The 27,654-nt window shown below is 39.7% G+C and overlaps 2 protein-coding genes across 8 annotated transcripts; both read left to right on the top strand.

Moving 5' to 3' along the window:
- Positions 1 to 10,379, top strand: acmsd (aminocarboxymuconate semialdehyde decarboxylase). 2 transcript variants are annotated; one of them, XM_053626458.1, is made up of 10 exons: positions 1 to 149; positions 4,785 to 4,829; positions 5,952 to 6,048; positions 6,158 to 6,207; positions 6,870 to 7,106; positions 8,627 to 8,720; positions 9,001 to 9,096; positions 9,187 to 9,359; positions 9,934 to 10,032; positions 10,187 to 10,379. In XM_053626458.1, exons 1-10 carry the CDS (start codon positions 93 to 95, stop codon positions 10,247 to 10,249), a joined length of 1,011 nt encoding a protein of 336 aa, XP_053482433.1. In that variant the 5' UTR covers positions 1 to 92; the 3' UTR covers positions 10,250 to 10,379. The 2 variants fall into 2 exon arrangements, with proteins under 2 accessions (XP_053482433.1, XP_053482434.1); XM_053626459.1 differs by lacking the exon at positions 1 to 149 and adding an exon at positions 1,231 to 1,245.
- Positions 10,380 to 11,401: 1,022 nt separating this feature from the next.
- Positions 11,402 to 27,616, top strand: ccnt2a (cyclin T2a). 6 transcript variants are annotated; one of them, XM_053626461.1, is made up of 10 exons: positions 11,586 to 11,846; positions 12,677 to 12,758; positions 16,614 to 16,742; positions 17,059 to 17,119; positions 20,986 to 21,048; positions 21,284 to 21,329; positions 24,595 to 24,758; positions 24,841 to 24,911; positions 25,006 to 26,017; positions 26,111 to 27,616. In XM_053626461.1, exons 1-10 carry the CDS (start codon positions 11,689 to 11,691, stop codon positions 26,176 to 26,178), a joined length of 1,854 nt encoding a protein of 617 aa, XP_053482436.1. In that variant the 5' UTR covers positions 11,586 to 11,688; the 3' UTR covers positions 26,179 to 27,616. The 6 variants fall into 6 exon arrangements, 5 of the variants coding, with proteins under 5 accessions (XP_053482436.1, XP_053482435.1, XP_053482437.1 ...); XM_053626460.1 differs by having other exon boundaries at positions 11,589 to 11,846; positions 26,108 to 27,616; XM_053626463.1 differs by having other exon boundaries at positions 11,814 to 11,846; positions 12,677 to 13,775; positions 26,108 to 27,616.
- The last annotated feature ends 38 nt before the right edge of the window (positions 27,617 to 27,654 follow it).

The raw sequence follows: 27,654 nt of genomic DNA on the forward strand, positions 1-27,654 counted from the left end.
GAGTTGAGCTGAGCTTCAGGTGCATGGGCTGGCTGTAACCCTTTCCCCACACTGAAGCTCTGTGTGTTCAGGACTTCTCATCTGTGTAGAAGATGAAGATTGATATCCATAACCATATTTTGCCCAAGGAATGGCCTGATCTAAAAGAGGTAGGGAAGCTCAGAGCTCAAGAAATAGATTGTAAAGTGAGAAATTGTATAATAGCAACTATGTCTGCAGGGTGAGTGTAATCACTGCATAAAATCACATTTTGTGCAAAATCCGTCTGTACACACCAGCTTGGGTGGAAAAATTAACAGCGATTACAGCTTTTCTGTGCTGTAAGCCTATGCACTCTCATTATTTTGTGCCTTTATTTACATTCTCATGATTTACATTTTATGAAATCATCTGCTTTAATGGCGAGCTCAGTAGAAACAGAATCTAAAACTTGCTTTTGAAATCTGCTCTAGTGAAATATTAATCAGTCAGGACCTTGGCCTTTCCTGTTAATTTGTGTCAACAGAGCATAGTAAAGGTAATCATTTCTCATGTTCACATGCTAATGCTGTCTTCATGTCAGATTTCAGAATCAGGGCAACTTGGGATAATATCCAATAGTATATAAAATTTCTTAGTCCAGTATCATAAACTGCCTATATGGTTACAGTAAACAAATCCTGCTTTAACAAGATATATATATATATATATATATACACATTGTAAAAATTTCCGTATCATTTTATATTACTTAAATTACAAGATATGCACAGTGATGCTTTAAAGTTTGTGAACCCTTTGAATTTTCTATGTACCTGCATAAATATGAACTAAAACATCATCAGATTTTCACAAAAGTCCTAAAAGTAGAAAAAGATTACCCAATTAAGCAAATGAGACAAAAAATATTATATTTATGTTAATGTTTTGGAATGGCTAAGTCAAAGTCCTGACCTTTACCCGGTAGAAATGTTGTGGAAGCACCCAAAGCAAGCAGTTCATGTGAGGAAACCCACCAACATCCCAGTTGTTCTGAGAAATGGGCTAAAATTCCTCCAAGCCGATATGCAGGACTGATCAACAGTTACCGGTAATGTTTAGTTGCAGCTACTGCTGTATAAAGGGGTCACGCCAGATACTGAAGGCAAAGATTCACATACTTTTGCCACTCACAGATATGTATTATTGGATCAAGTATAATATTTTTGTCTCATTTGTTTAATTGGGTTCTCTTTGTCTACTTTTAGGACTAGTGATAATCTGATGGTAAGTCATATTTTTATGCAGATATACAGAAAATTCTAAAGGGTTCACAAACAAGAACAAGTGTACATAAACCCCAGTACTAGATAGCTGACTAGTTATGTTGCTCATTAGAAACTTCATTTCCAGTCTATAAAGCTTACAAGTAGAAACACATTCCTTATGCTCTAGACCATAATCCCATTATGACCCTTGAAGATAAATATACAAACTTCAACAGTATTTCTACCATGTATGAATGCATCATTGGTTAGATTCGCTTATATTTTACTTAATCTATTATTTGTAGCAAGGGATGGGCTGTCAATAAACTAGTGATACTCAGTTGTTAAAGTTCTGAGCTAGTGACTGACTCTTAAGGAAAGCCTTACCCCTTATCTACTTTAGCTGTATGCTTGACTGATATCTTGTCTCAATTGTGTGTTTCTTTGGAATAAAGCATGTGGCAAATGAATAAGTAATAATGAACAGAACAATTAAAATCTAAAACAAAACAATAGTATTCCAGCACCTTTGGTGCTTGGACCCCTAATAAAACCGAGCATATGATTGTCATGTCAGCACCTAATTCAGCGCCAAATTCCAATACCCAGAAAGTGTTGTGGCCTACAAACATGGCCGCCATGGACTACAATTCCCAGCACACACCAGCACTCTCACAGTCACTATCGCCCAATTATTGGTTGCACACACCTGGACTAAATCACCACCACACACTATATAAGCACAAAGAATGCCACATTCTATGTTTATTGTTCATGCAGTTCTGGTATTTGATTTCCTGGTTTCATGAGTTTGGAGTTGTTGGTTTTATTTTGTTTGCTGATTGCCTGAATCTCTACCCGTTTCTGACTCTTGCTTAAAATTTTGGATTGTTTGCTGGACTTGCTGGACACCAAGCAAACATCAGCATGCTCCCATTGGCTTTCACAGCACAGTTGCCTCCTGCCATGTCAGCTCCTTTCCTTATCTCCCATCCCGATATGTATTTGGGAAAGGCTTCATGTTACAATGCTCCCTTTATTTCTCTGGCCAGGAGGGCATCTCTGAACCGCATAAGGTAACCTGGTTCATCAGTCTGCTCACAGGCAAGGTGCTAATACAACTGTCTGGTCCCAGAGAGGGGAGTATATTATTTTATGATTGCTTCATGAAACCTTTCCAGCGAGTCCTTGATCATTCATCAGAAGAAAAGGAGATCAGAAAGCAGGTCCTCGCCATCACCCAAGTTCAACCAAGTGCTGCTGACCATTCACTGGAATTCTGTACACTCAGGCAAGGAGTGAATAGAACGAACTGGCACTCAAGGTGGCATAGCACACAGGTTTGAACCTGGAAGTGAGTAATGAACTCACCCGCTGCAATGACTCTGCATCTCTGGGGTCACTGATTGATCTGCCATCCACTTAGACAATCTTCTAAGCAATCACCAGAGATCCAATTTGGAATGGATTTCCCAACTTAATGCTCACAGCCCTGAACCCATGCAAGTGTGCCAAGCTGAATGACAAGGAACATGAACACAATAGAAAAGACTGCAGCAATCCAACTGCAGTCTGCAGCAATCCAACTCATCACATAGCACAGCATCCTCTCTTTTCAGCCCCTGTCAAACCATGACTGCCAGTTAAGTGAGCAACCACTCTGGCTCGCTCCTCAACAGTTAGTCCCTCTAAGTTATCACATCAGATATTCATTCTAAGTGTTCAGATAAAGCACTCAGGAAGTGGCTTTATGCTTTCAGCACTGATGGGCTCTAGAGGTGCGGGGAATTTAATCGACCAAGCCCTCAACGAGCTTAATCTCCCCACACAGCCACTCCAGCATCCTCCATATATTCAAACCCTGGATTGTGGACCCATAGGAAATGGAACTGTCATGCTATGCACAAAACCCCTTATGCTACAAGTCAGCACCCTACTTCCAGCACACATTATGTTGCACCGTTACCACAAAACATCCCATAGTTCTTAGCTTCCCATGGAGGCACCTTCATATTCCCCAGAATTCATGGGCAGGCAAGTAACTCGCACACTGTTTTACTCATTATCTTAATGTTCCTGTCTGAACACAACCTGCTGAACACATCATGGAGGAGTACATTGAGGAGGCACTTCAACAAGGGTGCATCCAGCACTCTACCTCTCCTGCCTCAACAAGATGGGCTCAGGCCATGCATTGACTATAGAAGCTGAAATCAAATCAGTCTAATATTGATATTCACCAGACTCGACCTTCACAGTACTTCTAATACTTCTAGTGCGACTCCATGAGGACAAGTGGAAGATGGCTTTTAGCACCACTTCTGGCCACTTTGAATACTCATGCCTTGTGGGCTTTCTTGCATGCCCCCCAGTGTCCACAAGCTAACAGGCAGGTGGAGCAGGCCAAACAAGAGATCAGTAGTTACCTAAGAACTTTCTGTCCTGAAAATCAAGATGATTGGTCTTGGTTCCTCCCCTGGGCCAAGTATACTCAGAACTCCCTAAGTCACTCTGCCACTCACTCAACCCCATTCCAGTATGTGCTTGGTACCAACCACCCCTGTTCTTGTTGAATGCTAACCCCAGAGTAGATGATTGGTTAAGGCAGAGAGAGCAAGTGTGGGAGCAACCCCCAATGCCTTGAACATGTAGCACAAACCTTGAAGGAGTAGACGTAGGTGATCGAGCATGGTTCTCTACCATGGACATTAGAAACACCATGTGCTGTAAAAAATGGGTACATTGGCCAATTAAAGATCCTGCACCACATAGACAAGGTCATATATAAACTGGGTCAACCACGCCACTGCAGGTTAGCCCCATCCTCCCATGTATCCTGCCTAAAGTGTACCATTATCTGACTTACCGAGACTTTATTGTTCATGCTGGTATGTCTTCCTGGTTTCATGAGTTTGGATTTGCCCTGTTTATTGTTTGCTGATTTGTTTGCCTGAATCTCAGCCTATTTCTAACCCTGCCCTTGCTTAACGGTTTGGATTGTTTGCTTAACTTTAATAAACCTCACTTGCAACTGTCTCTGCTGCCTGATAATGATGAAGACCAAAAGAGTGAATATCATGAATAGGACAACCCATAATTATGCTTTGGCTATTGATTATTTTCATGTTGTGTTCTTGAAATTCCTGTATACCATGACCAACGAAATCTGAATCATTTATGTATATCATATATAAGTGAAGACAGAGGCCACAGGATATAATGTACTTAAGAATCATTGTAAAAGTCAATTACAGTTCATAATCAGGGTCTAAAAGACAGCAAGGCAGGGGACAAAGCTAATATATATATATATATATATATATATATATATATATATATATATATATATATATATATATATATATATATATATAAATTAGGAATAATGTCATGAAAACAGGGATATTGCTAAACAAGGTACATGACAATAGGTAAAAGAAATACTAGCAATTAAAGTATAGGTGCATAGATTGTATACTGCATATAAGTTTTAGCTTTTGTCTTTATACTGAAATTATACTATTTTTCATACATTTTAAAAAATCCTATACTTTGCAGAGATATGGATATGATGGATTTGTCCAGCTCCACCACCACTGTAAGGTGAGTCAAAGAAAGATCTAACACACCCAGACTACATTTACTGATTTTATGGCAGCAGAACTTTAAGACTGATGTTAAAATACCCAATACATATTCATTGTGCATATTTTTGGAGATATAAGTGTGTGCACAAGTCAGAGTATAAATAATAGATGGAGGAGCAGGAGGGAGATTAGTTTTTGTTATTGTTTCAGTTTTACACAGAGAAGCAAATTAACACTTTTGCCCTACCTAATGATTTACTGAATATAAATTTGCCATTTTTATGATGTTCAATATGAAAAATTGAGCCAAACACAGCGTTTTATGATGGAAAAGTTTTCTAGTATTCCACTTTTTATTAGCAGAGTTTAAATGTGTTTAAATGTATGCAAACGAGCATGCACTGCAGTCATGTGGTACATCTATATAAACAAAGCAGCAACACTGCTTCCTCTGCACCACATTGCAGTAAAATGGTCTAATGATCAGGATGAAGGTAAGGTTGGCTCGCTATGGAGTTGGACTGTGAGTGTATGTTGGCTTGTGCTAACTAAGACCCCTGGGAAGAATGTGTGGGCAGCACAGGAAGAACAGGCTACCATTTAGTACATGGGGCCAGATGATGGCAGAAGTTACATTAATGGGACACCATGATTATCACAATGCTCAGGAACTCGGGGCCTTCAGGGTCACATCATTTGCTTATAGATTTATTCTGCTGTTGCCAGTCACTTTAACTCATTGAGGGTTTGATCTGATGATCAATGTGTGTAAAATGAGGCAAAACACTAGATTCTGGTGTATTCTGGTTGCTTGAGGTATAGTATAAAGGGTACATTATCAAAAGTTGGACTTCATCATTTAAGAAAGCCAAATGCCAAAATCTTCACCACAGATACTTATAAGACTATATTACTATAAACATAGCCTTATATGTTCTCTCAGTCCTTATATCTTGAAAATAGGTTCAGGCACTTTATGGTTGCAGCTGCTCTCTTGTGGTTGGAAGTACAAAAAGCAGCCTGAGCATTACAATTTAGCACAATGTGTTTGATATTCAAATGGGATATGCGTGGTTTCCTTTCCATGCCTTGTGGACTTTATTCATGGACTTTATTCCATGAATTCATGTATTCCCAGGGAGAAGCCAAAATGATGAAGGATGGGAAAGTGTTCCGTGTAGTTCAGGAGAACTGCTGGGATGCTGAGGCTCGGATACGGGACATGGATAAGCATGGTAAAGTTGTTTTGCTGAATCTTTTTTACATCTCCAAAATCACTGCTAGTTAATAATGTACCATCTGACTAAAATATCATTTAACATTGGCTAACTGTAATTCTTTCAGGTGTCACAGTGCAGACCCTGTCTACTGTCCCTGTAATGTTCAGCTACTGGGTAAATAACGTCTGAAATTCTACTTTACATGAATTTATCTTCAAAATTTCCAATCATTTTCTCAAGTCAAACACAAGTCATATACTGTAGGTATGAAGTATACATGTAGCATACCTTTCTTTGTGTGTGGCATTAGATAAGTTAATCTTACATTATTGAGAACAAGAAGATGGAAAAACATGTCAAAATGACATTGTATAACCCACGGCTCAAAAAGTAAGGGAAATGCATAAACAAATATCTAAAACCTTGCCTTTTGCCAGTACAGGTTTTAAAACATGCTCGGTAACTTCCCCTCAGCAAAGCAACTGGAGAATCCGATCGTAAGGCATTGTGTGATGCAGTTTGAAAAAAAAAAATCAATGGGTATAAAATTAGTATAAAATTACCAATAAAATGCACTTCTATATTATTCCTGAGTACCAAGAATATTACACGTATCTTATCAGCTCCACATTACAGTACATTCTTCTCTTTTTCTGAAAGTGATTATTACAAACTATTGGAAATTATTGGAACGCATGATCTGCTACCTGTATCTCCCGCTACCCTTGAATATCCTTGACCACTAACTTGATCTAAGCTGAATGTAGAGAAAATGTTGTGTCTATCATATATTACTGCATGTCTATCAAAGTCTTATCCACTTTTCGATCAATAAGGCAAAACCTCAGGACACACTGGACCTTTGTAGGATTCTTAATGATGACCTGGCAGCCACTGTGAAGCGATACCCGAAACGCTTTGTAGGCCTCGGCACCCTTCCCATGCAGGCCCCTGAGCTGGCTGTACAAGAAATGCGGCGCTGTGTGCAGGAGCTGAGTTTCCCAGGGGTGCAAATTGGTTCACACGTCAACACCTGGGACCTCAATGCTCCTGAGCTTTACCCTGTTTATGCTGTAAGTTACGCTGACCTTAGCTACAAATTATTTGATCAGTAACATTTCACAACATGAGGCTTTGATCTTGTTTTTTTTAAAGTTATAGAGCTATAGAGTGTAGAACTAAAATTACTTCCATGCATAAAGAAGCTCTATCAAAAATCAGGTTGCATTAATTATTCACTACAACCTCAGGATCTGAAAAATAAATAGTTACAGGTAAAGGTTAAATATGCATTGCTGTTTGTGTGGAGTTTCTGTTCATATTTTCTGTTCACATGTCGATGTGAAAACGCCAGGTTTTCTGGTTTCCTCCCATCCTGTGTGAATTGGCTACACCAAATTGCCCTAGGTGTGAATGTGAGTGCGACCTTGACCAAGATGACCCTGACTGAAGATGAATGGATGAATTTATACAGTAACTTATTGATGCTTGAAAATGAACTTTAGTTAAAATGTTGTAAAGGTATTCTCCCTCTCAGCATCCACTAATCACTAATATGTGCAACACTTTATTTAAATCTCTCAATCTGTAATATGAAGCTTTGTGCTAAAAATGTGCCTCAGAGGCTTTATTTATAAGCATGTACTGTATGAACCAGTTTCAGAGGATTTTAACTCTAAACATGTGCCATATTTTTTAAAGAAATCATTCTGCTAGCTCAGCAGTTTATTTCATAAACTTTCAAGTAATAGCCCATATAATTGCTTGTAAGATGTTTAAAAATGTTTAGCAGAACATTATACTCAACTCTCTGACCATTTATTATTTTGGGAAAAGTATGACTATGTGCTTAGGGAAATGTATTATGCAATACAAAGCAAAATGAAAGCAATAACTTAAAAACTTAGAAGACCAAAGTGAAGGTACTGTAACTTTAAGGTAACCATAGTTGTTGAAGAAGATTTAATTTATCTGAATTAATATGAATTAATATATATATATATATATATATATATATATATATATATATATATATATATATATATATATATACGTATTTTAATGTTATACGCCTACTGTATAGTCTACATGTTAGTAGAACACCTGGGCCCCCACTCTGGGTTATAAGTATTAGTTATTTTCAGGAACTACTTTGGATCCTGAACATTGGGGATACACTCTAAGTAGGATGCCAATCTATCTGCCAGCATGTGTTTGGTATGTGGGAGAAAAATGCAATACCTAGAAGAAAGGCACACATACAAAACTCCACTAAGACGGATTTAAAACTATGGAGCTTTGAAGAAGGAAATGCTCACTACCTTTTATGCCACTGTGCTGGACTGTATATTTCTGTATGTTGCAAATGCTGAATACAAAAGACTTAGGAAATGTTAATTAGCTGATGAGTTGGCTCAGGCATGTTAGGATTATAGAGTATATACTGCAGTAAGTGAATGGCTATGAGTCTAAAGGAAGCTGAGTTTGAGTGATGGTACTGTATAACAGCTATTGCAATTATAATAAGGCTCTTAGTGTTTGTTGATGGCAAGACATGTATATGGATTAATGTATTGTGTTTCTGATCCCTCAGGCTGCTGAGGAGTTAAACTGTGCATTATTTGTGCATCCATGGGATATGCAGACGGATGGGAGAATGGCTAAGTACTGGCTGCCATGGCTAGTTGGTGAGTGTGAATTAATGCTGTCAGACAATATTTTAAATCAAATTCTATTGTATTCTTTAAATTAAATTTGTTCCTTATGGCCTTTCAGGAGACAAAGCCACCGTGATGGTAGAATCAAAAGATTAGTGACTGTTTCTCTTTTTTTTTTTCACAGTAAAAGAACTGTTTATTCATGCTTGGCAAATAATTTAACAAGAAGTTGGAAATAATTTTTAAATTGTAAATTTTGAAGTAACATTGTAATAGTTCAAGTTCATCAGATATGGTCACTTCCCTACAGGTATGCCTTCAGAAACTACAATGGCTATTTGCTCCATGATCTTTGGGGGTATTTTTGAGAGATTCCCAAAGCTAAAGGTCTGCTTTGCTCATGGAGGTTGGTTATGAAATACCTCAAAATTTCAGCTCTGGTGGTGATCACTGGCACGCGTTTTTGTATGATTTAATGCCGCATCATTTCTTCAAGGCGGTGCTTTTCCTTATACAATTGGACGAATCGAGCATGGATTCAATGTCCGGCCAGACCTGTGTGCTAACGACAATAAGATCAATCCACGTAAATATTTAGGATCGTTTTACACTGACTCTCTGGTCCATGACCCGCTTGCTCTTCAGTTACTCATTGATGTCATCGGGAAGGTAGGATTTCTTTATCATCTCAGGAAATACTGTATATCTGAAATCTAGTACTACATACTATAAACTTATTTTAAGTAATCTTTTGGATTACTTAATACAACATTCAAGTGTGTGGAAGTTTTTAGAAACACTAAGTCACAGCCTACAACTTCTAAAGTTTGCACTTTTAGCTGCACATCATGACTGAACATATAAGTTCAAGATATGTATCATTTCCACATTACAGATGTGACCTCTGAACTTTCAAAGATCTCATTACCTTATTTAGTGTCAGTGAGAGGTGCTGCATATCTGGTCATGTGACCATTCAGAAAGAATATATAAACGTAAGATATTCATGTACATCTTAAAGAAACATAGCATGAAAGACTATGAAAGGTAAAAAATGACTTAGACTATACTGTATATATGTGATATAACAGAGATCCAAATCAACACACTGTATTTATAAAAATATGCTGTTTTCGTATACATACCTGAAGACTCTTGCAATGTCAAGGTGATATTTTCATGTTAGACATAATGTGTCTGAATGAGTCTGTCTTTATTAGCACTGTGCACTCCTCTATTCCAGGATAAGGTGATGTTAGGAACAGATTACCCATTTCCTCTTGGAGAACTGGAGCCAGGAACATTGATAGAATCAATGAATGAATTTGATGGTACACTGAAGGTACCAGATCTTTAATGCTGATATTTAGATCTTCCCATGATGCTTAGATGGTTGGCTGATAAGAACATTTGTGCAGATCTGTACTTTCAAATGTTCCAATTTGATCATGCTTTGCCAACACTTAGCTGGAGTATTTTTTTTCACTTATTTGCAGGATAAACTCATGGCAGGAAATGCACTCGAATTTTTGGGTCTTGAGAGGAAACAGTTTGAGTAACGTGCTAAGAATGCAGTTGCCTGCCTCATGGGAGAAAGGACTGGTGCCAGAATGTAAAAGTGAAGGTGCAGCGGCTCATGTAAAGACTGGAGAGACATTCTCCTTCAAATAAAATGTTTTTGCAGTTTCAGTGGTGTGATTTGATCAGTCATCATTAATTTCTCATCATAGGATATTATACTGTATGTAAGGAATAAAACACTGCTGCTATAAAAAAAAAATCATCTGCAAAAATTTTCCCATGCCGAAAACCCTAAAGTTACTGCTTTCAATGTCACTGAAGCGACCATTAAAAAACCCTTTAACAGTCTTCTCTCAGAAAACTTACCAACAATTTGCAATACCTGCTATACAAGTCCCTGTGTTAGTTGATACTATTAAAAACAACATATTAAAAACAAAAACATTAATATACAAACCTGTGATTTGCCTTGCAGCTGGAACTACTGTCCAAAACATGTTAAAGAAATGAATCAATTTTGACTATTCAGATTCAAGAATTCAACAGCGCTGTGGTACAAGTCGGCATAAAAAACATTCTTGGAGTTCCAGCTTTAGGTTTGTGGATAGCTAAATACGGCTACTTCGTACTTTCAGATAAAACAAGCTGTCAAGCCAAGAACAGATGATCAGGAAAAGATTTAGCTTAGTCATGCGCATTCACAACTCTCTCACTGACTTATCGCTCATTCTGGAGTCATGGATGATCACCATGGCTTTATTTGTATTTGTGTCCAACAATGATAGATTAAATAATAAACAAATCATCATTCAAAGCGACAATTAAGTTAAGTGTAACGTTATCGAAAAATGTGTGAACGTTGTAGTTCACCCCCAGGCTACAAAAACTTCCATTTCAAGTGTAACATCGATGATGTAAAATGAAACGTGTGTGTCAGTGTGTAATGTGAAATGTTCAGTATACAAGAACGTCACTGTTGACATTAAAGCAACATGAATAGAAGGCAGTATCTAATATTGTATCAAATCTAATACTGAACTGAAAAATATTACATTTGAGACTTGTTGGTTTATAAAAGCGTATAGGGTAGACTACTTACACAACATGATATTATACATTATAATGATGTATTTATATATTATGTAGGGGGTCAGTCAGAATATGCTAGGGGTCCATAGCTGAAAAATATGAAAAATAACCACTGCTCTAGGGTATATTATGACCTATTATCTAGTTTATACTCTATAGTAGCAGTCATTCATAAGCTGTGGAAAAACGAAATGGTGACTACTAAACAGTTATTAAACGACTAGCAATCTTTCTTGCGATTATTTCACAGGTACTGGTGTGTGTCACGTGACTAGATGGAACGGGCGCACGCCGGATGACGTATAAGCATAGTGCGTGCGTGGGTACGTTGCGCTGCGTTGCGTGGTGACGTTGACACGTTGTGTACGACTTTTGTTGTTGGAGAGCAATGGCGGCGCACCGGGGATCATCGAGCAAATGGTTTTTCTCCCGGGAGCAGTTGGAGACGACGCCGTCGCGCCGGTGCGGAGTGGAGCCCGACAGAGAGCTCTCCTACCGACAACAAGCTGCAAATCTCATCCAGGATATGGGACAAAGGCTGAATGTGTATCCTGACACAAACCGGTTAGGCTAGATAGCTTTAGCTCAGTCAGGTGGCACAGGCTGAGGCGCTAGTGGCGCTTTTTATTTTAACTAGGCCTCGTTTTTTCCAGCTTATTAGTGTCTGTTTTCATTTGGCATAACCGTATTGTATAGAGTTACCTCCAGCAGGATAACGCTGAATACGTTGTTTGGTTTGTTTGGTTTGGTTTGTTTGTTTGTTTGTTTGTTTGTTCACACTGTCCAGTCTGCTTCCCAATGATATACCAGTTATATGTTTTGTTCAAAGAAGGGTGAAGAACGCAAGCCAGAGTAATATGGCAGCTGTATGTTATCTTTTATTCTTTTTTTTTTTTTTTTTACTTTCGTTGTCATGGTTACATGTGAGGTAATGATTCTCAAACCAGACCATAGGGTTGGGAACCTGTGGTGCAGGTGGTCAACATTTCTGTTCCATCCCTCCCTCCTGGGGAACCCCCAAAAAACAATAGAAACCATCACAGAAAGCTTAATGTTTTCCATTACAAACCATCAGCTTACCATTATTGGTCCTTATGGTGTCCACTATACATGCCACCAGTAGAAGGCAACAAATTACCAGTAGACCCACAGGGACCTTAAAACCAGTGTAATTCCCATTAAAACCATTACAAATTCTATAAGGGTTTCTACTGTTTTTTCCAACCTGTGTTGTATGTAAATGTGGCCTGAGGACAGATTTTAGAACCACCGGCTTTAGCTTTACTCGTTTATCACGTATCGGGTGGCATAGGATTTACATGAGTGTTCTCAAGGCAATTCAGAATCAGTCATCTTTTCCTTAATTCTTATCCCAGCTCGCAACTGACAATAAATACTGCAATTGTTTACATGCACAGGTTTTATATGTACCACTCCTTCACCAAGTTCCACAGAAACGTAAGTGTCGCATTTGTACTGAAGCCCAGCTCCTGAGACTGACCCTGCGTTCACACTAGCAAGCGACCATTCGTTTTCTTTGTACTTGCGAGTTTCTCACTTCTGTGCGAATTAGATGTGTTGGCTGTAAATCATTGAATCCAAGTGATTTGCTCGAATGATTTTTCATTCACTGTTTGATTGTTAAAAACAAAAAAAGTACAACCATGGTTTCATTTTATCCTGTCGTATACAAACTCGTTAAGCATGTATATAGAATTTACTAAGAAAACAGCTTGGGTCATTGGTACCTCAGTGCAGACTATGTGGTCTCTAAGGCCAAAACTATGTGGAAACCTGACCATAGACCCATTTGTGCTTGTTCCAGGTTTGGACCTGCTTTCGCTGCCATAATAGGAAAGCTTCTGTATAAGCTTCCATAATAGGAAGGCTTTCCACTAGATTTAGGAGTGTGGCTGTGGGGATTTGTGTTCATTCAGCTATAAGAGCATTAGTGAGGTCAGGCAACGATGTTTGGGTGCAGTTGGTGTTCCAGTTCATCCTAAAGGTGTTCAGTGTGGTTGAGGTCAGGACTCTGTGCAGGCCACTCGAGTTATTCCACTCCAACTTTGGCAAACCATGTCTTCATGGAGCTCGCTTTGTGCGGAGGGGCATTGTCATACTGGAACAGCCTCTTAGTTCCAGTGAAGGGAAATGGTAGCATTACAGCATTCAGAGACATCGTATACAATTGTGTGCTTCCAACTTTGCTGTGATGGACAGGTGTTCGTGTACAGGGTGTCCCAAAAGTCTCCACAAATAGGGGACTATGTAGCTACACCAGCACCACGTCGGTTGTCTTAGTCAGTGGATGTTTGTGGATGTCCACTTCTCGGTTGGTCAGCAACGCTTCTTGTCTTTTTTAATTTGTTAATAAGTTTGGCAACAGTGTTGTGTATGACGTGCTCGCCATGTTTCCTGTTAAAGTCCATCGCAACCTTACGACAGCTTCCCGATCCAGCTGTGAGAATGATTTCAGTACGTTCTTCTTTTGCATTCTTAAAGGCTATCTGAAAATAATATATACACAGTATCTCACAAAAGTGAGTACACCCCTCACATTTTTGTAAATATTTGATTATATCTTTTCACGTGACAACACTGAAGAAATGACACTTTGCTACAATGTAAAGTAGTGAGTGTACACCTTGTATAACGGTGTAAATTTGCTGTCCCCACAAAATAACTCAACACAGCCATTAATGTCTAAACCGCTGGCAACAAAAGTGAGTACACTCCTAAGTGAAAATGCCCAAGTTGTCAATATTTTTTGTGGCCACCATTATTTTCCAGCACTGCCTTAACCCTCTTGGGCATGGAGTGCACCAGAGCTTCACAGGTTGCCACTGGAGTCCTCTTCCACTCCTCCATGACGACATCACGGAGCTGGTGGATGTTCGAGACCTTGTGCTCCTCCACCTCCTGTTTGAGGATTCCCCACAGATGCTCAATAGGGTTTAGTCCATCACCTTCACCCTCAGCAGTGGTCGTCTTAGAGGTGTGTTTGGGTCGTTATGCAGTATTCCTGCATGATACTGATCAAGCTCTGCTTCAGTATGTCACAGTACATGTTGGCATTCATGGTTCCCTCAATGAACTGTAGCTCCCCAGTGCTGGCAGCACTCATGCAGCCCCAGACCATGACACTACCACCACCATGCGTGACTAGGCAAGACACATTTGTCTTTGTTCTCCTCACCTGTTTGCCGCCACACACGCTTGACAGCGTCTGAACCAAATAAGTTTATCTTGGTCTCATCAGACCACAGGACATGGTTCCAGTAATCCATGTCCATAGTCTGCTTGTCTTCAGCAAACTGTTTGCAGGCTTTCTTGTGCATCATCTTTAGAAGAGGCTTCCTTCTGGGACGACAGCCATGCAGACCAATTTGATGCGGTGTGCGGCGTATAGTCTGAGCACTGACAGGCTGACCCCCACCCCTTCAACCTCTGCAGCAATGCTGGCAGCACTCGTACGTCTATTTCCCAAAGACAACCTCTGGATATGACGCTGAGCACATGCACTCAACTTCTTTGGTCGACCATGGCGAGGCCTGTTCTGAGTGGAACGTGTCCTGTTAAACCACTGTATGGTCTTGGCCACCATGCTGCAGCTCAGTGTCAGGGTCTTGGCAATCTTCTTATAGCCTAGGCCATCTTTATGTAGAGCAACAATTCTTTTTTTCAGATCCTCAGAGAGTACTTTGCCATGAGGTGCCATGTTGAACTTCCAGTGACCAGTATGAGGGAGTGTGAGAGCAATGACACCAAATTTAACACACCTGCTCCCCATTCACACCTGAGACCTTGTAACACTAACAAGTCACATGACACCGGGGAGGGAAACTGTCTAATTGGGCCCAATTTGGACATTTTCACTTAGGGGTGTACTCACTTTTGTTTCCAGTGGTTTAGACATTAATGGCTGTGTGTTGAGTTATTTTGAGAGGACAGCAAATTTACACTGTTACACAAGCTGTACACTCACTACTTTACATTGTAGCAAAGTGTCATTTCTTCAGTGTTGTCACATGAAAAGATAAATATTTACAAAAATGTGAGGGGTGTACTCATTTTTGAGAGACACTGTGTGTGTGTATATGTATGTGTATATGTATGTGTGTGTGTATGTGTGTGTATGTATATGTATATATATATATATATATATATATATATATAATATATAAACTAAATATGAAAAATTTGCATGATCTTTTGCACAGAAGTGTTAATTCCCCCAATGTATGGAGACACCCTGAACTTTTGGCCATATAGTGTAGCTTGCTTTGTTAATCTGCCAACAAGCTTTTTCAAAGCCTAGCACATATGTTAATAAAACAGACAATTTTCACACTAATGTGTGCATTAATTAGCATGTTCTCATCAGAATTATAAATATATATATATTTTTTTAAAGCTAAATGGTGCAAACAGCGTTTGCAGTCACTACACGCTCACAATACAAGCGATTTGTCACTTTCTGGTATGAACGCAGCTTAATTGATTTCAGCATCTACTCTTGAAATGATAGTACAGCAAGAATTGCATGCTTGGTCCTAATCAGTTATCAGGGTTCCTATGCAGTATGGAATTTGATTTTACTCATTTCCAGGTCTGGATAAGAATGGGAGGGGGAAGAAAACCAAGTATAGAAAAATGTGTTTCCAGACTATTGCCCCTATTCTTTTTTCTAAAAAAGAAAATTGAGAATTTAAAAAAAATAAATGTATCATACAAGCAGAGTGTTTTTCATGCACCAGCGCAGCCTGATTTGTGGGAGGGACGATCTGCTGTGATTGGTTATTATGTTGTTAGGCAGCAGTTGCCATCACAGCACAGTACTACCCCCCCCCCCAAAATATATATATATGTATACAATAAGTATGGTGCGCAACTAAACACATGGAACATCATCCATCTTCCTGTGTTGGAGTGTGGATTGAACGGCCATAATGGGTAAAGGCAGGTTTTCAGAGGGCTTGGCCGGACAATCCCAAATTTAAACCCTGCTAGGCTAAGGATTTCAAATGGGGGGGGGGGAGAAAGCTAGCTACAGTCTTCTGGCAATTATTTGGCATCATAATGGTATACGTAGTCAGAATGTAGCATACAAGTTAACAGTTGGATTTTTAAACCATTTATCAGATGTTAAATATGGTCTGCAAAAACTACAGAGAAGTGTGGAAGTTTGACTCTGGAAAAGCATGGAATTTTGAAATGTAGAATGTGTAGGAACCCTGAGCTAATGGCATCTTTGATGGATTTGGAATTTCCTGTCTGTTCACCTTTTTGTTTTTCCTTCCCTCTTCTCACAAGATCATCTCTCCCACCGCGTTATTCTTGGCGGCAAAAGTCGAGGAGCAACCTCGAAAACTTGAACACGTCATTAAAGTGGCGCACGCCTGTTTAAACCCTCAAGAGCCTCCATTAGATACAAAGAGTAATGTAAGTCTGGGTAATTCTGTGTTTATTATATTGTTTGTATCCAGATACATGTTAAGATGTTTGTCATTTCCTACCTCCACTCTTAAATAAATGCTCAGTTTGTGTGATGCCGGTTCTTACGGCACCCAAAACACAAATCACCTCTCGGATGATTGGGGTCTAACTAAATAGGCATCCGTAATCAGTTTCCAGAAAGCATAACTCAGCTGCCACGGCTGTCAACCCATGAACAGAGTGGTGGATGATACTGTGGGTTAAAGGTTATGAGGAAAGACACATTACAGGCATTATGTAATGATTGTCTATTGAACTTCAGGCGTACCTCCAGCAAGCTCAAGAGCTGGTGATACTTGAAACCATAGTGCTGCAGACTTTAGGTAAGTGGAAGACTGTGTAAGGATGAATGAAGTATGTTGAAAATAACCGTTGCCATCAAACCAGCGACAGCTACATTGTGCTAAATCCCACACTCACATAGTGTCCCGTTTTACTGAGCATTTCAATAAACCTGCCATGTTATGATAATCATGGGTATATGGTAATTTATTATAATATATTTAAATCCTCTGTAACAGGATAAATGTTGAAGGAATGGTATGTGTAATTGATACAGGGCTTATTATTTGTGGATATAATTGTGTAATGCTGTAAGTAGGCATGTGCTGATATAAAATTTTTAATTTTTTTTGTACTATGCACTGTTTATCTGAGGGCCCAGTCATTGAGTAGCATTTTAAATGAAAGACCTCAGAAGAGAGCTCTCAATCCGTGAACTTAAACTGGTAAATTAAGTTAAAAGTACAATGTCAAATACAATTGGTTTCCTTGACCGGCATTGCGTTCAGGCCTCTGTTTAGTTTGGACATGGCATATCAGTTTGCCGTGACATCTGTTTACACCTTGATCACTTGTGTTTTAGTTTAGACAAATTCTTGACTATTTTACTGGTATTAGCTGTTATATGGAAGAGCAAGCTCATCGACAAATACATTGAAACGTAGCAAGTTATATATGCTGCCTGTCAGGTCGGGTCACGTCGGTTTCTTAAATAATAAACCATGAGAATAGTAGTCCATCATAACGCATGACAAAAAAAAAACCTTCTATTATTAAATTTGTTTCTCAGCAGTTTCTCACACAGCAAAATAAGGAACTTGGCAGATTAAGCCCGAAATTGGTTTAATGTCTGCGTGAAGCCGATTTAATGTCGCAGGCACAAGCGTACATTGCAAAGGATAATCTTTGTTCATGAGTTGAGGTTGGTGGTCTTAGAAAGTATAATGTGACCGGTTCACCGGCATCCGGTTTAGTGCCGGTGCGACCGAAGACAGTCAATGACTGAGGTCTGGCAGTGTCAGGAACTTTGTCATAGTCAAATGTCTTAGTGTGAGCGCTGCCGCAGCACTCGTCTAAAATCTACCAAACAGGAGGACGGCATATGATTAAACAGAACTCATGGGCCAGCTACAAACACAGCAGTGGCAATGGCGAAACGTAATCAAAACATATTGGATTTAAAAGAAGAGCAGTTTGTTGAATTGCAGCAGCAGACAGAATGTCTCTATAATGTCTCCTCACAGTTCTATCATGACCGGAAGAAAAAAGGGATGCGGCATGGAAAGAAAGAGGATAAATTACGGCTTTCAGATGCGTAGCTAGATAATTAACCAGCAAAAGGTCTGTTCATAGAGTTTATTTACTATTATGACAAGATGTATGGCAGAACAGAGTAGCTACCTTTATCAGAATGCATGTTCTCACCCGGTCTGTTCTTATTAGGATCATCTCGTACAGTGTGACAAGTAATAACTTCTGGATTCACACAGTGTAAAACCGGCTTAAGCAGTACCTAGCTATTAGTACCGACTGTATTTAAATGTTCAGTCATATCGTGTATGGTGGATTAGGGGTTGCACAACAGTTTCGTTTTTCTTTCTTTTCAGCAAAGAACACATCAATCCGAACTTCAATAAACAAACACGCAGGCTACAAATTAATACACTGTTAATGATTAAATTAAGTAAATCGGTGCAATACATGTGCAAAATAAAAACTCTTCTGTAGCATATTAAAACCCCAATTCAGAAAAAGGGGACAGTATGGAAAAAGTATGCACAAAAAAATGAGTAATTTCTAAAATTCTATTCACCCTCTATTATATTGAAAACACATTTATTTGATGTATTACTTTTAATTTAATTTATTTTTGAAATAATGCACATTTCAAATCTGATGACTGCAACACAAGCCAAAAAAGTTGGGACACTGGACTGTTTACCACTGTGTAACCACCTTTTCTTTTAATAACACTTGTTAAGTGTTTGGGTGCTGAGTGAAGACACCAGATGGTTAAGTTTAGCAAGCAAAATTTACCCCCACTCATACATAATGCGTTGCTTCTACTGCACAACTGTGTGGGGCCTTCGCTGCCTTATTTTGTACTTCTAATGTGCCACACGTTCACAATCGGAGATGGGTCAGGAATGCAGGCAGGCCACGCTAGCACCCGCACTCTCTGCTTACACAGCCATGCGCTTGTAATCCGGCAGAATGTGGTTTGGCGTTGTCCTGCTCTAGATGGCAGCATATGTTGCTCCAAAATGTGTACATGTCTTTCTGCATTAATGGTGTCCTCACAGAATTTGCAAGTTACCCATGCCATGGGCACTGACATGCCCCCATACCATGACAGATGCTGGCTTTTGGACCTCACACTGATAACAGGTTGTATGGTCCTTTTCCTCTTTGGCCTGGAGAACATGACTGCTGTTTTGTCCAAAAACTGTTTGAAATGTTGACTCATCGGACCACAAAACACGATTACACTGTGCTGCTGTCCATCTCAGATGAGAATGAGCCCAGAGAAATCGGCGCCGCTTCTGGACAGTGTTGATGTATGGCTTCGCGTAGTAAAGCCGTAACTTGTATCTGTGGATGCAGCGGTGAACAGTGTTGAGTGACAAAAGTTTAGCAAAGTATTCCTGAGCCCATGTCAGGATATCCATTACAGGCTCATTACAGTTTTTAAGACAGTGACATCTGAGATCACACACATTGAGAAGTGGTTTTCAGTCTCGTCCTTTACTCACAGAAATTTGATGACTGGATTCCTTGAATCTTTTAATTATATTGTGCAGTGTAGAAGGTGAAATGCCCAAAATCCTACCGATTTGTCTTTGGGGAATGTTGTTCTCAAAGTGTTGGATTATTCACTGCCGCATCTGTTGGCAGATTAGCGAGCCTCAACCCATCCTTGCTCATGAAGGACTAGGCCTTTTCTGGAGGCTCCTTGTATACTATGATTAGACGATTGCCTCACCTGTTTCACATCAGCTTCTTATTTCAACTTGTCACATCGCTATTAGTCCTAAATTACCCCTGTCCCAACTTTTTTGTAACGTGTTGCATGCATCAATTTCAAAATGAACATTTATCTTCAAAAAAAAAAAAGATGCAGTTGATTAGGTAAACAATCAGAAACCTTGTCTTTATATGTTTTTTGGGTTTTTTTTTTTTTTTGTTTAAATACAAGTCAAGGTAAATTTACAAATCATTCCTCTTTGTTTTTATTTATTTGTTTTCCATATTGTCCCAGTTTTTTCGGAATGGTGGTTGTACACTATTTAAGAACGTACCAGTTCTTGAAATGCACTCGTGGTTGGCTCAATGGCTTAGCTGAAATCAACTCTGACGGCGAGTTGCATGAGTGGATCAGACTCTTTGAGCTGGCATGCCCCACTGATCCGACTCTGAACTAGCTGAGTGGGATTGGATAGTGACATGCACCCCGCTGCTGCATACACAACACTGATCACGACTGACTTCGCAATGCAAGGATTTTATTTAGCTTTAAAGGAAAACAGAAATAACGACAGGATGAGTTCCATTTGTTTATGTGGAGTGATCGTGTTACTACTTTTCATTAAGTTGCAGTTGACCATAGAATTGGCTTCATCTAGTCAGACATTTTTCTTTAGCCCACTTTTTTCGTCTGCCTCACTGCTTTTTTTTTTTTTTTTTTTTTTTGCCCCCCCCCCCCCCCCAGTCTGTGCGACCCCATGGTGAAAATTAGGGTATCATTGATCGATTGAATGATTATCAGCACATGCCTAGTTATCAGTTCAGCTAGCCCCCTACTGTTCAGCCTCTAGGCTTAATATAAGTGTATGCATTAGTATTTTTGGAGAATGTTCTTGCATTTGAACTGGAGCCATTTTTGATGCTAATGCACTTTCTGTTGCAGGATTTGAAATAACTATTGAGCATCCTCATACTGATGTTGTGAAATGTTCCCAACTAGTGCGAGGTAGAGACTTTGTTCCTTAACCCCTTTTTTAACGGTCTCTACACCATCCCCATAAACGATAGCTCTAAACATACAGACAGTGTTTGTGTGACAAACCATTTGACCTTTTGAGCTAAGCATGAAGTACAGTACAAGGAGAGGTAATCCCTGTGTAGTAAAGCGAACATTCAGCTCTTGTTAGACTCGCAGCTCAAGTTTGGAATCTTACACGTTGTCTTTTCTTTCCCCTCCACAGCAAGCAAGGATCTGGCACAGACTTCCTATTTCATGGCTACCAACAGGTTGTTATCCTGAACCTCATTTGTTGCACTGTGACTGCACACTATAGCTTCCTTTACTGCAGGTTCCCCTCAAAGTGTCCGACACCCTCAATGCGCCGGTGGCTTCTGGGACGCCTCTTCCCTCTTGTTAACTGGGGGAAGGCTCCAGGCAGTACCGGCCCCGGTCGCAGTGCGGTGTATTGTACGAGGGATCACTGTTGGCACAGAGGGGTCAAATGCACAATGCGAAGTGTAGTGGTGCTCTTGAACCTCACGTTTGCTTGGTTACAGAAGTGCATTTGTCTAAAAAAAGACACTTTGGTAGCCTGAATAGCAGCTAAAGATTACACAGATGTAAACATTTCATAGAAGGCCTCAAGGTAAGTCACCAGACCCCTTAAAAAATTTTTTTTTTTTTACTTTTTAAAACTTTTTTTTTTTTTGGTCATCAGCTTGATCATTTGCCTGATACTTCTTATACATGCAGTGTTTATACATGTTTTTACTATTTGTTTACTTTTCTTTGCTCTTATAATTGTTGCTTAATTTAGAAAACTCATTAAGGACCTGTTTTAAGAATCAAATTACTACTAAAAAATAAATCTAAATGTGTTTTGAATTGCATGCATGATTGGGTTAAACCAAATCTGCCTGATTCACATCATATCCCAGATTAAAAAGGTGAAGTGAAAAGGTCCTCAACGGGTTAGTCATAGAGCGTCCTGAGTGAAATGTTTGTGTTTCATTTACCTTTCAGGGACATGCTTTTTTAATTATTATTTATACAAGGCTTTTACTAATTATCCAGATTTGTAGTCAGTATGTTTGTATTATTTCGGGTTATTTCTATCTCTGATTAAAATCACACAATGTTTGGATGCGGGACAAATTCTTAATACTTTCCCATTTGAAATGTTTTGCTTTAAGTACCGGTCAGGAAAAAAAATCTAAATGAATTTATAATAGATTGAAGGTGAAGCCATCTGGATTTAAGCACCTGTTGAAATAGATTTTTTGTTCAAAGGCTATCATAATATTACATTAAAAAACTACCGCTTTTAAGGTAAACAGACTTTATCTTAAAAGTTACCATATTGGACTTCTGTGCACTTGACATTAGTTCATTTGCTCACTGCAAAGCTTTTTGAATTAAGACTAGCTTTTTTTTTTCCCTAAAGTGGTCCGAACAAAAAGAATATGAAGCATCTGTATAAATGCTTTTCTTTCCCGGGTCAGCTTCGGGCATTTAGCCATAATGAGGATAAGTATCGTAAATAGAACAAGTTTGTGTTCTCAGGGTAGAAAATTCAGAATATTATTAAAGCTCTTGATAAATAAATATATTATGTAATATAATCTTGCCATCCAATGTGCCAAATATTTGAATCATTTGAATTAATGTACTTAAAGCAGAGTTGTACTGCAGTTATAAGGGGGGTGTGGACATTCATGCAGACCAGCTTCACCTCATTCGCAAAGAATTTAGGTGAACTTATGGTCTAATACTTATTGTGCACTTTTCTGCACACGAGCCTCAGAATCTTAAAGGTTGCAGGTCGATTGGCTATTTGTACTTCAGCCTATGTGCGCATACATACACTAGCAGAGACCAACAACTTTCGTACACTGATTAACCAAACCTCTCGGAGCAAGACATAGTCACTCAATTGAAAACTTGGTGATTAGTTAAGTTCTGAAGTTGACCGAATTGTTTTACGATACCACAGCGTCATGGTATCATTACATATCTTTAATTTTGTTTGCAAATTTTCTTAACAAAAACCAAGAACATTTTGTTGCCTTATGGCACTGACATCTTTTTAAAGTTTTTCTTGTATGATTATTATTATTATTATTATTATTATTGCATGCTTACTGGGATTATTCGTCGTTCCACTATAGAGCTGGGGTGTGAGAAGGTTCATACAGTATACAACAATGGAAAGAGTAAAGTATGATTGTGATTTCCTCACGCCACAGACACATATTAAATAGAGATCATTTGTAACTGGATTCGAAGATCATCCTTACAGCCACAATTGTTTGTACATCTGCTTTTCTAATCCATGGCTCCTAGGGTGTATCAGTGATGAGGGTTTTTTTTATTTTTAATAATTCTAGAAAAAAGAAGAGTTCTTAAAAAATAATAATAAATAAAATTGGGAATGCATAAAGGTTTGAGAGATCCACTAGTCCCATTTCCAAACATTGATCTTGTTTACTAGCACAGGGTTACCATCCAACTTTTACCATGACTTTTAAGTCTGAGTACTAGATTTGCATTTTGAGCAGTGTGAACTACACTACATTAAAATCCAGCATTACCTACGGAGCAGGAGTTCAGTGTATGTGCCTGACATGTTTTCGGATGTATCCGGTGTGTGTATGGTTTTTAGATGGTGGTGGAGGTACATGCACAGAAATTTATTGAAAAATACTTTGCCCTTTATGGTAAATATATGGATGGTAACTATAATGTGCTTCTTAGCACCTTCTCTAACATGTGAACATTTTTGCCCCTTTCAGGAGAATAATTGCATGGCTTTTGGAAAGACATGAATGTCTAGTATATTTAATGCTGTCATGTGTGCACTTGGTTTTATGTTGCAGAGCCATTGTTTATTGTACAGCATTGTCACTGATTTTAAACCCCATGGGTTTTGTGTACCAGATAGGGCTGGGTGATCAGATGATGCAGTTGAATATCAGTGATGCCTAACATCCTTGACAGATAATAATATTGCTCATTTTACAAACGGATAGAAAGCTGAAGAGAGGCATAACTTGTAACAGATTGTGAAACCTGCTGATATTACCCAAATAATTGTATTACTTGCATTTTTAATTTCTCCTACAAAGCAGAAACCTAAAAGCATCTTACTAAAATACTTTGGATTATGAGTGTAGTAACTGGTGTAGGTTGCAACTAAATTAGTGAAGATCTTTTATATCTTATTTGTTATGATTATAGTAGGATATTGCCCAGCCCTTAGATCAGATAATCTCAATCTAGTGTTTAATAATCCGTGATATAAATCAGTCCAGCTTTACTACTGTTCTTTTCTATAAACACTTTGAACTCCCTAATTATCCGCCATGCCCTGTAGAATTAGCTTTTTGTTTGGATAAAGCAACCTATTACTTGCATAATGACTGAGGTGTTTAGAGTGCCTTCACTTTTCAACTTGGACGTTTACAGATGTGTAAATGTATTAAAGAACCTCTGTGTCACCTGTGGCTAATGAAGGTCTGCTCTCTTTCTGTTTTCCTCCTCTTCTCCACACAGCCTCCATCTCACCACGTTCTGCCTGCAGTACAGGCCCACGGTCATTGCTTGTGTGTGCATTCACCTAGCCTGCAAGTGGTCTAACTGGGAAATCCCTGTGTCTACTGATGGCAAACACTGGTGGGAGTATGTGGACAATTCAGTCACACTTGAGCTACTAGATGGTGAGTGGATCAGTTTATAATGACCACATCATGCGAGATGTGTGCATACAGCGAAGCTGAGCTGAAATATCTGCTCTTGCAGAATTGACACACGAGTTTCTTCAGATTTTGGAGAAGACTCCCAGTAAGTTAAAGAGGATTCGAAACTGGCGGGTAATTAATTCTGTGTGTATAGTATTCACTTAGTAATGATTTGTGTATATACTTTTAAGTAGCGTTTTTAAAACTGTTTTTGTTTTCCTCTCAGGCAACACAAGCCGCCAAGAAACCGAAAACAGACGGCCCGTCATCAGAGAGCAGCTCTTTTCCCGACTCCTCGTTAGGCCAGGACCACTCGATGGTAGACGCCGTTTCTGCGAACGCAACCTTTTCCAAACCTTCAACGTCATTTCCTATTTCCAGTGGGCTTCCATTGGACCATATTGCCAGCGCTGTGCAAGGCACCTCGTACACTTTCACAGCCCCCAGTGACTGGCCTCAAGACCAAGCACGCGCAGAGTCGTACATTCTCAAACAGCTTCCACTGCACCCGCACCGGCCTGACAAAAGCGCCGAGTTCACCACTGTCAAACATGAACACAAGGCCAACAAACACCAATCTTCCGTGTTACCGCCTCCAGCCACGTCTCAGCCGCAGAAAATGTCCTTGGAGAAGTACAAGGAGAAGCACGCGGCCGAAATAGCGGCACAGAAACGCAGGCAAGAGCAGCCGAGCGCGGAATCCGAGGCCAGAGATTCATATGGGAGCTCCAGCCAGGTGGAGCACCGAAAGCCACAGCAGCCTTATGCTCACGGGCAGCAGGGCTCGAGCAGCAGCAGTACCTCTACCAGCTCGCCGCTAAAGATGAAACTGCCCTTAACAGGCCAGGAAAAGGTCCAAGGGGACAAACGGGAGAAGGGGAGCTCGCTAAAGCTTCGCCTTCCTGTCCAGGCTGAGAAAAGTGGAGCAAGTAAGGAGGAGTTGAAGATGAAGATCAAGGTTTCCTCAGAGCGCCACAGCTCATCTGATGAAGGAGCAAGCAAAAGCAAGCATTCCAGTCCACTGGTGAGCAAGGAAAAGCATCGGCACCACCATAAACATGGCCACTCCAACCCACACTCGCACAGCGGCAGTGGATCTGCCCTCAGGAGTCCCATGACCCTCGGCAGTGAGGGGGCCAGCACAGTCCAGGGCCCGAGCTCTTCACGTAAGAGGCCACACGCCGACGGCAGCCATAATCACCACTCAAAAAAGAACAAAAGCTCCAAGCCAGCCGCAGGTAGTTCCTCTCCTCTTTCCTCTGTACAGCAGTGTGTCTCATCTCGCAGCTGTGTTCTTAACCCCCTTCCCTTCCCCCCCTGTCACACAGCAGGTGGGCTTCGGCCGTCTCAGCACGCTGCTGAAAGTGGACAAGGAGTCAGCGGAGAGCCGTGGTCCTGAGGGCACTAACGGCCCACGCGCACACTACAAGGACCCGTGCAACATGCTTGAATCTTGAATTACTCTTAAGTGCCCACGGAATGACCTTGTGAGCCGGTAGAGAAGGAACTCAAGGTTCATCCTTGAGAGAAAATAAAAAAATAATGTGACAGCAAGATTAAGAGTGAAAAATATATACTTCCTGATCTTGTGATTTTCTTCGCAGCTCGGTTGCGTGCTGCCATATTCCATATGTGTAATTGCTGCTTTGTGTTCCATATTTCCAAATGGATCTCTGCGTGTGTGTGTGTGTGTGTGTGTGCGTGTGTGCGTGTGTGTGTGTGTGTGTGTGTGTGTATGTGCGGTGTATGGGGCCATCTTGCTGCAAATAAGTTTCTCCACAGGATAAAATTAAGAATACTGTAAGGCAAGAAAGGTGCAATTTTTCTCCCCGCTTTATAATTTAAATAATACTAGCCGTAGGACATTGAAGAATTCCTGCCCCCTCATGACCTGACACACGTCCTCGAATTTGTTTGGACGTGGTCAGTGTTGAGGAGTTAAAATGACTGATTTTTTTTTAAGTTGCATAGTTGTAAACGCGCTACCTTTACGTTGTTTTCTTTTAAATACCTTGTTTGTACGATGTGCATGTTTCAGCCATCAAAGGGATAAAGTAGAGCGCTGTTTACAGAGAGTGGAGATAAATGTACATACATTTTTGTATGTTTAAGAAAAAAAAAAAAAAAAAAGCTATACTATAAATACTCAGGTTTGGTGCTGCTTGTATTCCTATATATTGGAGAAGTTTGTGAATTGCTATAAGAATCAGACCTTGTTGATTCTAATTGCAGCATTTGTCGACATGAGAGCCTGTATTGCGCATGGCTGTCAGAAGAGGGCACAGTCCAGCACCGTGCTAGGAAATCCACCAATCACCTGGCATGTTGTCTGAGGCTGTGCAGTTTGTAATTAATACAATTTTTTTTGTGACCTCCAAGATGAACTTAAGCTGGATGCCAAAGGCTGTGCCTCAGAAAAAAAGAGAAATAAATATCAAATAAGGACAAGTATAGTACTATGAAGTTTACATAACCTTTGCTGTGAAGTGCATTAAAAACCTTTCTTGGCTTGACTCTATAGCCTACTTGTACAAAGCTGTAAATCAATAACAAATATGTTTGAATAATTAATGTTGGATAAGAGCTGACCAGACCTGTTTGATCAGTGTTCAGTCTTTCAGTGATCTGTTTCTTCCATAGATCTTTTTTTTTTCTTTTCAGTATATGCATTCAGATTTTTCTTCTGTGTGCAGCAAGCAATTTGTGAAGTATTTTACTTTTAGTCACTGAAATACAGATGTTTGAGCAAGGCAAGTGCAAATCTTCACGTTTAGATTATTTTGTTCCCATCCTCATTTCATTTAGACTCGCAACAATAAATCACATGGTTTCCACTACATTAACCTCAGCCCCTGTCTTTGATTTCACTGAGTTT

This window comes from Ictalurus furcatus, chromosome 6 (genome assembly GCF_023375685.1).
Source record: "Ictalurus furcatus strain D&B chromosome 6, Billie_1.0, whole genome shotgun sequence".
NCBI lineage: Eukaryota > Metazoa > Chordata > Actinopteri > Siluriformes > Ictaluridae > Ictalurus > Ictalurus furcatus.